General features: G+C 42.7%; 1 protein-coding gene across 3 annotated transcripts in view; it reads right to left on the minus strand.

The window, feature by feature from the left end:
* The window catches only part of LOC138582143 (zinc finger protein 570-like), a 183,343-nt gene that overhangs the window by 53,623 nt on the left and 116,539 nt on the right, over window positions 1-13,181 (minus strand). For all 3 annotated transcript variants that reach the window (XM_069653167.1, XM_069653166.1, XM_069653165.1), the window contains one exon: window positions 8,249-8,362. In XM_069653167.1, coding sequence (XP_069509268.1) covers window positions 8,249-8,362 — 114 coding nt within the window. The remainder of the gene's footprint in view (window positions 1-8,248; window positions 8,363-13,181) is intronic.

A 13,181-nucleotide genomic window follows, 5' to 3' on the forward strand; every position in this document is an offset into this window, starting at 1 on the left:
TTAGCCAGAAACAACAAGTGAACACTGAAAACAAACAAACAAATAAACTGTAGCATAACAGAAAAAGGTTTTTTTTTTTTTATCCAACATGCAGCATATCACACCCATAGAGTCAAACATTTCAACTATGGCCGATGGAAACTTCTAATGTCCGCAGACAATATGAGTGTTCTAAGAACACATTCAACTTGCCATCGAACAATACGGACGTCGTCCTCAGAACACCCCCATTTTGTTTATTTGCGAACATTTCCGGACACCGCGAGTGTTCTTAGAACAGTTTCAGCTTGCTTGCGAACAAAACGGACACATATTGAGTCCTCAGAACACCCCCCATTCAGTTTATTTAGAACATTTCAGAACACCCGTGATGTCCGCAGACAAATCGAACACAACAAGAACGCCTACCACATAAAAAAACACAACTTTCAACCTATCTCATACTCTCCCACCCTCCCCAAACACTCATACACACCAACACACTCTACTAAATACAACCAAGTTTCACCGCGAATCCAAGATGGCGGGTGCTACCGAAAATCTGACGCGCTTCACGCTCCACACCGTCCAATCAGCGAACACGTCGCCAGTCCACGGACATCACGCAAACTGATTGGCCAATCAGGACACTGTCCGCGGAGCAAACAGGGAAGTGTATCCGACGACCGAACACAGATATCATTAATTTTTTACGACCTACTTTTTGGTCATTTTTTAAAAAAAACTACTGGACGGATTTTTCGGGACAAAGCCGCTACTCCTGGTCCAAATTTGGTGAAAATCTGTCCAGCGGTTTGGGCTGTAGGCGCGAGCAAGGTTTTTTCCCCATTCAGTCTATGGGTAAAAAAAAGTTTTGGGACCCCCCCCTATAACTTTGCCCCCCTTGGACGAATCCTCAATTCAGAGTGGGCCATATACTTTTTTTGCAAAGTTTGGTGAGGATTCGTCCAGGGGGAGCGAAGTTATAAGCCGCCCAAAAAGTGCTCTTCCTATGGAAACAGCAACTTAACCATAACTACATGGCCATATATATATATTTATATATATATATATATATATATATATGATACATTACTCACCGTAATCGTATTTCTGATGCTTGTATCTGCTTAGAGTCACATGCTGTGCATAGGCTGACACATCTAGTGGAAGCTGCAGAGTATTACAGTTTGTTTTTCGAAACTCGAAGTCGACACAGGGCGTGCCAGTAATGCTATCCCTAGTGTGACGTCCACTGTACCCAATATCCCTCACGCATCTAGGACCCTCTGATTGTATTTTTTCTGACATGATGTAGCATGGGGAGTAGCGCGAGTACAGATAATCCAAGCAGATAGATAGATAAGACTACAAGCATGCACCTTCTCTCAGAGGGGAGGAAGGGTGGGTCGCATGTGAATCTAAGCAGATACAAGCATCAGAAATACGATTATGGTGAGTAATGTATCCCTTCTGAGGCTTGTGGAATCTGCTTAGATCACATGCTGTGCATAGATTAGCGAGCAGTGTTAGAAGAAGGAGGTGGGATGTGAGAAGGGTCATGAGCAAATAAATGTCTTATAACCGCTTGTCCCACTTAAGTATCTGTCTTGGAATGGGTCTCAATGCAGAAGTGCTGAGTAAAGGTGTGAATAGAGCTCAAAGTAGTTGCTTTGCAAATGGTGTCAAGTGGTACATTTGCAATGAAAGCCAGAGTGGCCCTAATGCCTCTTGTAGAGTGGGCTATTGGCGTGAAAGGCAACATTTTTTCAGAAAGGGAGTAACACAGCTGGATACAGTTAACAATCCACTTAGGGATGGTACCTTTAGAGACGCAATCACCCTCTTTGCCTATAGCTACGGAGACAAACAGTTGGTCTGTTTTCCTTAGCGGTCTGGTTTTGTTTACATAGTATAGGACCGCCCTACGCACATCTAGAGTGTGTAGTTTCACCTCAGCAGAGCTTTGTGGGTCTTGGAAGAAAGCCGGAAGCTGGATGGACTGGTTCACGTGGAATTTAGAAATAAACTTAGGTGAGAACCTAGGATGTGTACGTAAAACCAGTTTATCTTTATGAACTGTAAAGAAAGGATCCTGCACTGACAGAGCCTAAATTTCACTGACCCTTCTTTTCAATGTAATTGCTACTAAGAAGGCCGTCTTATAAGTCAGGTGTTTGAGACTGCTTTTATGCATGGGCTTGAATGGGGGGCCCATGAGTTTAGCTAGCACCACGTTAAGGTCCCATCCTGGTGGTGGGTTTGAAATTGGAGGGTGAAGTCTCTTTACTCCTTCCATGAAGGCTTTAAGCTCGCCTGCTCTAAACATCCAGTTCTTTGACAAGCCTTTTTTAGCCAAAACTAATTTCAGAACAGGCTTGTAAAGGCCAAGATCCAATGTTACAACTGTTTTTTCTCCAACTTCTGCATGAATGTGAGCTGTGTCTGTGTGCTTGTTGGGCTGTCATCTATGATTGGGAGTACACAGACTCTTGTTTCTTAAGTTGAAGGATCACTTATAATGGAATTGTAAACTGACCAAGTCAGAACTGTAGTGAGTGGTTCTGACTCGGTCTCACATTCATCAGTCTTTGTTTCTTCAGAGAAATCACAGTACTATCCAGCAACTCTTCATCGAAACATTTGTGAAAATCACTCAATGGCAAGACCTCTGCCATCATCCAAAGTAGGTTCTCAAGCCTGTTGGAATCTAAAATAGCGTTATTCCTCTATGTATAGTGAGTGATTTGAATGCTTACAGGATTCTGTGGACTACAACCTTTTGGAATGTAGCAAGACATGACCTCAAAAGGTGAAAGAGGAATCTTCTGCAGTGATCGAAGTGATGATGGTCCTGATATTTAAATTGGGCTTAGGACATTTGACTGCCCCTTCTCCTGACAGACCACCATAACTGTACCATGCAAAGTTCCTTTCCAATACAGAGTATCCTCGAGGAAGTCAATGTGGTTAGCAGCACAATAGAGAAATCTGCCTATGACCAACTCTGAGGGAACATAAGATCCTCCCCACTTATACATGCGCTGTATTACCTATGTGGCTACATGTGTCTCACACCAAAGGGCTCTGGTATAATCTAAAGAAGCTCCCATGCTATGGAGAAATTGAAGTTATGAAATTGCTGCAGGTAGCTGTGTGTATTGTGAGCTGTGAGGGGTCAGAAATGGGAGGTGTAGACAAAGTTGTACTTTTCTCATTATCAGATATCTTTAAACAGAAATGGGTTGGATAAAAGCCTCTCTCTCCGTATCCTAAGGAGAGTTTCCCTACCTAGGAAACTAGAACTAAAGATCAGTATGTGTCAAGTCTTTAAACTTTTAAACTGTCCTTGTGTCCAAAACATTCCAATTACCCTCACAGTTGAAATGAACTAAGCGTGCAAGGACATGTCTCCGATTTAAAGTTGGCAAAAAGTGTTCAGAATCAAAGTAAATGGGTAAATCCAACAGAGAAGTATTTACCAAGGAGACACCCTTGGATCCAGATGGTGGTTCCCTTCCCCTGGATGTTTAGGTAGGATGGCAAAAGTGTCTCTTTCAAACAATAGTTTCTTTAAGTTAGGTTTAGAAATCTGTTATGCAGACAATACATTCCATATCATTCAACTTTTCCTTGGTTTCTTGGTACTGGGTTCACAAAAAGGTTTTTTTTATAACATTTAGCTCTTCCTTAGCTTCTTCATACTGGACTCACAAAAGTTCTTAGTGAGATGAGAAATTCCACACAAGGTTTTTCTCTATCTTCTCCTATACTTAGGAGGATTACCAGATGTGTTTATGTATCAGGAATCCTCTTGTGAGCTCTTCAGATTTCCTGGTGTTCTCCCCTGCCAGGTATCTCGTCACAACATTAAAAGTCTCTGTTCAACTTCACAACTTGAAATGCCTGCTGCATCTACCCAACAAGACCTGCTCTGTGGGTTTCCTAGTTTCCCTGATATACTTCTCTGCCAGGTGTTTTGCAACATGGGTACATTTCCTTCTACAACTTTAGTGTACATCCTGGTATACTACCCTGCCAGTAATCCTTTGATCGGTTCTTCAGATCTCCTGGTGTACTCTCCTGCCAGGTATCTTCCCCAATTTTAAAGTTTGTATTCACTTTCAAAGTGTCTGGTCTATTTGGTTACCAGGACTTCCTCTTTGGACTTACTCGATTCCCCTGGTATACTCCCATGCCAGGTATCTTCCCCCCAAATGTCAACTGCCTAGTGTACTCCTTTCACCAGGACTTCTTACCAATTTCACTGTCCTTTAATATGTCACAGTTGTATCACTTTGCCATATTTCTATTTGCTTGCTTAAGGTAATACTTGTTCCAACTATCACCACATTTAAATCTCATACATAGGGACTTGTTCACATTTTGTTATCGTCTATATCTTATTGGTATTTGTTTGCTTAGGATAACACGTGTTCAACTTTCCCGATATTGACTTCTCATAGATAGGCACTCGTTCAAGTTTTGTCGTTGCACTTAATTTGGCTGGTATTCAAAGATTCTTAATTCATTCACTTGTTTACATGCCCGTCGGTACTCCCGGGGTCCCCAATCACTCTGGGTAGACTCAACGGTGGTTTGCAGTGTCCCCGATCAGTGGTATGTCTCTGCGATGAAGCTTCCTCTCTGGTATGGGCTCCTTTGTGCTGCAGACCTTCCCTCCAGGGTTTCTTTTAGGTCTTTGTTCACCCTCCGGCTTCTCTCTCTGACCTGGACCGGAGAATCCTGTTTCCCGGCACAACGTTATCTCCAGGGGCTCTACAGCTACTCTTGGTGCTCCGACTGTCTTCCAAAGATACCCGCTGCGTCTCTCCTTCCTTTGCACCAAGCCAGTATGTTACTCTCCCGTTTGCAAGCTGCCGCATGGATGTGCCTGTTCTATCGACTTCCTCCGGTACGGTCCTCTCCTGTTCTGTCTGCGGATGAGTGCGGATGCCATTTTCAAATGTCCCGTGCACTTGTGATTCAACCAAACAACAAGTCTGCTTATTCAGCTTTGGGTTTCTTTCAATCTGCATAAACTCCTTCCTCCTCTTCCTCATCTCAGCACTTGAGGCTTTATGGGAGTTGAAGTCCATAGAGATCAAGGTATTTCTAAATTGACATGGTTTAAAAGGCTTACTTAGAAAAACATCACCAACAGGAGATGAATGTGTTATGTATGTTTGGGGTATGAATGGAACTCTGTCTAGAGTGACTTAAAGGAAGGGGTTTCTGGGTTCTCCAATAAGGAGGATTTGTGGGGTGACAAGCCATAAAGAACTTGGGTATTATAAGATTTTCTTCAGTGGGAGGGGGAGAATACATCGTCTTTTCCAATGCAGTCACTGCCCCGGCAGCCATCTCCTCCCATATGGTCCTCTCTCATATTACCATCCCCATGGTCAGGGTCTGGTAGCGGCTGCCGTCCCTGGCCACATGGGAGGAGGTCATCGGGGTGTGGGGGGGAACGAGTAGAGGGGGGGGATCAGTGATGACTCCACAGGATTCATCACAGAGCCGAACTGCCATTTGCATGGGCATTTTGCGGGTATGCTGTTTGGTAGAAGTGCGTGCTTAGGAAGCTTGGCATCGTGATAGCATTTCACATATAAACATCTATGACAATTTATTAGCCCTGCTCATTGGAGTTTGTTTGTTTTTTTAGCCTTATGGGACACCACAGGTGATAGGGATGGGGTTTGCTGCCGCTACTGGTGAGAAAACCCTCATGTTTCTGTTAGCCAAGAAGGATTGTATCCACATGACAGCATGACAGCAGAGGAGGAAAAGTGAGCTGCGGAAGATAGGTGGTTGCAGAGGATTTTGTGAGCGACCAAATCGAAGGCCGATGAGAGGTCTAAAAGGAGTAGGATCGCGACGTTGCCTTTATCTTTATCTGGTATCCCGCTTTACTGAATTACTTTTCATATCCATCTGTCCTTGGCAGCACCACTTGTAAAAAAAGAACAACTTCCTTTGGAACAACATATGGCAAGTTCACTTCTTCAAAACCTCCAGTGAATTTCCATTTTTCACAAGTTAGTACGGCGCTCCGTAAACTCGTAGCTTCTTCATGAAGGGTTCACATTATTCTTAATATCCTCAGATAATTCTTCTGCGCAAGATAGTGAAACACCTGCTGCTACTTTCAGTGACACTCATTGTGGTTCATTCACCCTTTTGGGATTACAGAAAACAATGCCAATACATTCAAGCTCTTCTATGAAACTTGATTTGTTTTCTTGTTTTCATCTGTCATCCTTCTAATCCATTGTTAATTGCAATTTTCCTGTAAAGCTTTTCAATTTCGTTCATTGTTGTTACTTTGCCTTCAAGCAGAAAATCACTGATTGAAGATATAAATTCAACATTTGTTGCTTCATAAGACAGTGAATTTGGCTGCATCTTTTCGCTTAGTGTAGGCTTGTGCCATAAGACATTCACTACATGTGTTTTCCAGCATTGCTTGTGATATACGATCTCCCTTGTGGGAGGGTCTCCGGGATCTGTACAACCTCTAAAACAAATCTTCAATGTGTCATTGTACGACAGTTCTACTGCTCTCTTCAAACGGAGGCATGCTAAATCAGTTGCTATCAAATATAATGTATGTTTTCTTTTAATGCAAAAGAACCATTTATTTCTGTCGTACATAGGTATTTTTGATTTTGTAGTGTAGCTTTGTTCTATCTCTTCCTCTTCTTCATGGCTGGAGATCGACACCTTTGGCTCATATAACTGCTCTCCATACAATATTTTGCTTCGATCCACGTTTGCCTTACGAGTACATTGCTTCTAACATTCCGAATTCCTCAATGCTTTTTCATTTTTCAGTTCTTCAGGTGTTAAGTTGCCCAAGCGTAGATTTATGTTCAAGTATTCGGTATTGTTCCACAAGGCTCTCTTCTTAATGCACTCTAAAACTTTTTCATAACATTTTGGATTAACCAGGGGAGATTGCTTTCTTTGTTGACATAAACTACAAGGAAAGACTGGTATCAGTTTTCTTTTTTTGGCTGATGGTGGAAGTTTTTTAACTGATTATCGACATCTGGAGGAATCGACATTTAAAAGAAAATTATTTTACTGAAAAATAAAATAAAATTTCACGCTTCAACTGCTCTTAAATATTTTTCACATTTTCTTGCCAATTACCAAAACCTGTAACAAAATGGAAGGAAAAAAATGGTTAGAAATCATGAAAAACGTACTGCGAACAGAAACTTCCTAAAATCTTATTGTTTTGACCTTCTTTATTCAGTTTTTATGTTGAACCAAAAAAGTCCATAGAAAATATTTGATAGGAATACTCTTAAAGGATCTATAGATCACCTACTGATTCATAAATTGTAGCGAAGGGCATCTTGAATTAATGACGCCGCACAGGCCCACTGCCACAAATTCAGACAAAATGTCTGGTAAATGATTATATGCTTCATTTGCAATGCACTCCCGGTATTCATAACTTCCCTTCATTCAAAATCCCACAGAATTACATATGCCAATCAACTATAAAGAGACCCAGATACTCCTTTGGGCTAAAATCAAAACTTCCCTGAGTGGATAGTTCATGATGTGAGCTCTTGCCTCTGGAGTGGGTCCAGACTGCACTCACAAGATCAAATGCTGTGGCAGGTCAATACATTGAATACCATTCAGTTGGGTAATAAAAACATTAGTTATGTCAGCACTTAGAAGTAGGAGAAATCTGGCATTAAGCGCTATATAAGAGAACACATTATTATTCTGACCTCTCCCTAGTTGCATGATTCTTCTCCCTTCCGCAATCAGAGCACTCCTGTGCAGCAACAACTCTTTGCCCTCTGACATGAGCTGATATGTCAGCAAAGTGAACATGATAGAAAACGTAACCCCTCGCACTGAATGCCCAGGTTGCTGTACTAGAAAAGTAGGAAAACCTCTTGAGCAGCTGCCACTTCTATGCATACAATTACTTGATAATCCATAGAGAGTTAGGAATACTGTGAAAACAGTGCACTTTGTTTGTTTTTTTAAAAACTGAGGATCTTGTAGAGATGATACCTTTAGTAGGCCAACTCCATAGCTTTTTTTCAATAAGTTTTCAAGAACCCGTGGCAGGCAAGAGGTGACCTTGTGTCCTTGAATGCTAGCAGACAAGCAATAGGTGTTGGCATAATAAAGGTATCATCCCTGCACAGTTTTGTTTTTGTTGTTTTTTTGTTTTTAAAGAGAATGTGCTAATCTTTGTAAGCAATAATGTAATTCTGAAATGCTGTCCGTTTACCTGAGTTGGGGTCATTGATGCTTTCTCCAACTTCTGCACCAAGATGATCAATGAAAATTGGAACTGGTTCTTCCTCTTTCCTCAAATGATTGCCAGTATTGAAATAACGAAATTCTGTAAAACAAGAAACAAACTCTGAGTGATCAAAGTCAGCAGACCATTTTAGGCAGAACTGGAGATGCTGGACACATTTAGTAGCCACCCGTGGAGAGACCACACAAATACATGTCCCTTCTCCAACTGACCCAGATTCCTCGAGCATGCTGGCCTTTCCATAAATCCTAGAACTGCTGACAAACAGCGGAAATCAAATACCTGGCACATTTCCCTCAACACTACTTGATATGTGTAGTAATACAGAACATTTAATAACAAGATAACATGAAAGAATATGGACCAAAGGAAATTGCATAGAGGAGGATATTGTGAAACAACAGAAACTATGTATGTGCAACAGACAATACAACAGCAGAACACTTGCTTTATTGAGCTTTTAAGGAAAAGTGAACCAAGGAAATATACCTGCTTATTTCCCATAACACGTAACTGCAGTTCTAGAGCATTGGCATCTTTCATAGGTTTCAATGCTTCAATAATGACCCATCATCAGACTGGGAATTCTCTGTACAAATGATCGGCATAGTGATGATACAGAATGGAATAAACATAACAATAGGCTTTAACTTGCAGATTGTGTACTTAATGTGGTCCCTTATCTCTTCACCAATGATGGGGAAGGCTTAGGGCTAATTCCGGGCATCCATCTTCATATTCTAATGGCAGTCATGTAGCGTGAAGAAAGTATAGTCACCCCGTGAAGGCTGACGGATTGATGTTAAATTATCCAAATATTACCAATACTGGAAAACCACATTTACAGGTAAGTAACTAATTCTTCATCAGCATTGGATCTTTAAAAATTCCACATGTTTGAATAGATTAACAAGCAGTGTAGAAACACGCATTTCAAACATGGAAAGTGAGTTTGCATATGAGCTCAAAACTATGTTTATTGTTACAGAAATATTTCTTGTAGGGGAGCACCTTTTAATATACAGCTTTATCAGCCCCACACTTCTCAGGTATGCAGACAACAGTAGACATATTACAACCTCGTAAGCGATCATCATTGCAGCACAGTACGACAACCTTGTGATTGGAGTGTTCTTAGCAAACACCATCAGGATTATGGTGGGGCTCAACAAGGATGAAAAAAAACATTCTATCTGAAAAGCAGGAGTAGAACAGGTCACTTCAGCTAACAAGCCACAGCGCCACCCAGTGGGAAACTCTGTACACTCACTTCCAAGTCAGAGCCAGTGAGCAATGCATTGTGGGCATACAAATTAGTCAAAAGCATGCCTTTTTATGACAACATTGTTTGAGCCGATAGGGCAATGTCAGTTGGCATGTAGCTTCACCAACCTAAGACGGACAGCTCTCAAGGACGCAAATAAGAAAATATGCATTTATCGTCATTAGGGATCATCAGTAGGGTATTGTCTGCCATCCTGACAAACAAGGGATAGTCTTGGGTTGCTAAAGTTATGTATGAAGTAGCTGTGCCCTAGAACACTAAGACACATTTCTGGAGCCAAATGCCTAAATGGTCCCTGCCCTTACCAACCATTACCTATGCAGCCCATAACGCTTCCTTGTCTTGCACTGCAACGTAAATGCCCTCATGCTTTATGTATGGGATGTGCATTCAGTTTTATCAAAATAAAAAAAAGTATAGAGCTGTGAAAATGACAAACCCATGGTTAAAGGCCTTGTCACAAGTCATCTTCCCTACATAGGCTAATACTCTAAATCATGACCCTAAATGTGCATGATTTCAGGGTCAAGTGTAGTCCTTTAAAGAGCCTCTAGTATGAGACATGCCATGGAAAAATGACAAATGACGAGTGGAGTCAGCCTTCCCCGAGTTTCTGGGCGCTCCAGCCAGCTCTTCTCTCTGATGAAATCAGACGCACTGAGGTTTTCCCAATAGACCTACAATACAAGGCCCAAAGTTCCAGGAAGCCTGCGTGCTGGTGCGGTTTTCCCAATAGACCTACAATACAAGGCCCAAAGTTCCAGGAAGCCTGCGTGCTGGTGCGAAGGTGGCTTACAGGGTGACAATGCTAATAATACTGCTTGTGTTACTTGGTATGAAAGTACAGCACTCACTCTTCATGATTGCGCAGACCCCTCCGTGTGAGGCTAGGACGATGTCTAGAGCCATAAGATTATGAAGCACCATGGTTCGGATGGCCATTTGTTCTCAGGATAATAGAGTCAAGTAGGACACAGTGGTGTTTGCAATATCCTCCACTGTTCATCACATTTGGATCAGACAGTCTCTTTTTATCTTAATCCCAAGTGCTGGAATAAGATATCCCACCCCTGCAACAATGTTTTCCCAGGCGGTCTTCTCCTGAGATGGGACTGAGTGGGAAAAGTAGGAGTACGATGCACTGGAGCCAGAATATACCCCATATAACAACTCCCTCCCCAATTGCGCTTTGGGGATAAGCTTTGTCCCCAAAGATGAAACAAGATCCAGAATACGTAGTGTACCCAGACTGGGAAAATGAAACATTACGATCAAAGGAGAATGTAACATTATTGATCACTCACTGGAATTGGTGGACAGATAATAATGATATTTGCTAGTTCCCATGACCAGAGGACCTGGGTTGGCTTTACACATGAGACCAATTGCTGGGGAGAAAAGCTGGAGTGCTGCTGGCTTTGTGCGTACGTGGTCAGGGGTGGGAAAATTCAGAAGATAGATAAAGCCCAAACGGAAATGTGCGTCACTAAAGGGCCCTGGGCCTTGGGAATGGGTAACCAACTTGATATCAAAACAGAGATCCCTCCACTGAAAGTGTACGGGTGTGATAGAGAAACTGGAAGATAAATAATGTCGCAAATGGGCACATACCCAGCAATCGGTAAGATACAAAATGCAGGTATACTGCCAGGAGAGGTGCAAGTAAGTGTTTTCACTGTGGACCGAGGGATGTGCATAGGTATTGTCATTTTCATGAGAGGTGGTGCAGAAAGCGTCAATTACAGTAAAACATTAGCATATCAATATTCTGCCGATCACGATGATAAAAGAAATGTACCCATACACTGTCTACAGCAGGTCCAATCCTTGAATGTTCGAGTTCAGGAATCAGGTCATGATAGCAGCACAAACGTTTGTGGCTTTAAGACAAAGTTCGATTTAATTCATTAAGGCAGGTTAAGGTGCAACACACAAGTAAAATAAGGTCAAAGTTTAAAGGCTCCATGGAGTTGCAACAAAGTACATATCAATGTTCAAATGTTCCACCAGCAATCTGACACTGGGCAAAGGAGTCCGTGGTCCACACTTTATGCTCAGAAGTTCCACCTAAAAGACCAAACTACAAGCATCCCAGGTACCAGAGCCACACGCATATAAGGGTCATTATAACAAACAGAATGACCAACAGATGATACCTGCAGGGGCCATAACCTGCAGGTAGCAGTGAAGCAACAGTAGTGAACTCTACTCTCTGACAGCGCACCGCCACTTCAGTGGTATTCATCTTCTTTGAGGTGACAAATCCAGGGCCGTGTGATTTGGCCAATTGCCAATTTGTTCAGAGCTATTGACTCTCAGGTGCTCTTCCATGGGAGAGCAAAGCGTACCTTTTGCAGGTTGCGTTGTGAGATCTAGAGGGGTCAGACACTGAAGATGGTACATCAACAGTGAGGTCTGAATTGGGGTTGTTTCTTCTGGAACTTCAACTGCCTGATGAAGGAGCCTTAGCAACAGCTCCCGCAGGGACCTTGCGGTGTGGAACAGATTCAGAAGTTGCAGATCCTGATTCAGCACGTGAGTATATTGTCTGATCGGGGGCTGTGCCCTCTCCTTCTGGTACTGGCCGTTCCGCTCAAGCAACACTGGAACAGTCTGACATCGGCAAACGACTGGCAGCATCACAGGTGGTGGTGTCGGTAGTCTTGGTGGAACTGGAGCCCAGAGGAAGATTGTTCGACCCAGAGTCAATGTCGTCAGCGGGGCGGTGCGGGGTGTCTTAGCAGCAATGCACCGCATGGATCCAATCTGGGATACCAGAATACTTCACTGCCACATTTATAGTGACGAGAACCTGGAATGGGCCACACCACCTGGGATGGAGCGCAGAATTCCGCTGGTGGACGTTCACCAGGACCCAGTGTCCTGGCTGCATAGGGTGGAAAGTTTCAGTAGCCTGTTCAGGCAGGGCTTCACAGACCGGAGCATGGAGAGATCAGATTGTTTTAATCAACATGTGCCAATATTGGAGCAGTGTATTGTCGTTGGGAACTGCTAGAGGTGCAATTCCCATTCTTATACAGCAACCAAATGCAAGGATTTGACTTAACAACAATTAGTACCCCAGACACAGGACTTCATAGCTCCCAAAGAGAAGGGTGCTCAAGCACCGGATTCGACTAAAGTAGATGCCTCACAGTCAGCCCAAGAGGAAGCAAGACAGAGAAAAGCTTCAAAATCAATAAGGTGGTTATGGATGTTGAAAGTGCTGCTTGGAAAAACACTGCAACAAAACAGGAACGTTCTCCACAACAATAAAATGCAAAAACATCCATAGCGGCCAGAGAACAGTGATAATAAATCAAACCGCTGCAAGTGAATTTGAGCCCAACTCCTGGGATTGGGTGGCAAGAGCCTTGGGAGGTTCGAAGTCACAATAGCGACCCAAGAGAAATGTTTTAAAACACTTGAAGATGGGGTTCTGGAACACAATGGGTCATAACCATCTAACGGTGAAAAGGGATCTCAATGTGGGAGATTTTTACCTCATTTGCTTACAAGAGACCTGGCTACAAGAGTGTCAGTTTAGATGGCTATTCGGTTGTATTAAACCCAGCAAAAAAGCTCCCAAACGGAGTCCCTTTCAGGTCTCCTAAC

Source organism: Ambystoma mexicanum, chromosome 3q (assembly GCF_040938575.1).
Source record: "Ambystoma mexicanum isolate Mex_15411 chromosome 3q, UKY_AmexF1_1, whole genome shotgun sequence".
Classification (NCBI taxonomy): Eukaryota; Metazoa; Chordata; class Amphibia; order Caudata; family Ambystomatidae; genus Ambystoma; species Ambystoma mexicanum.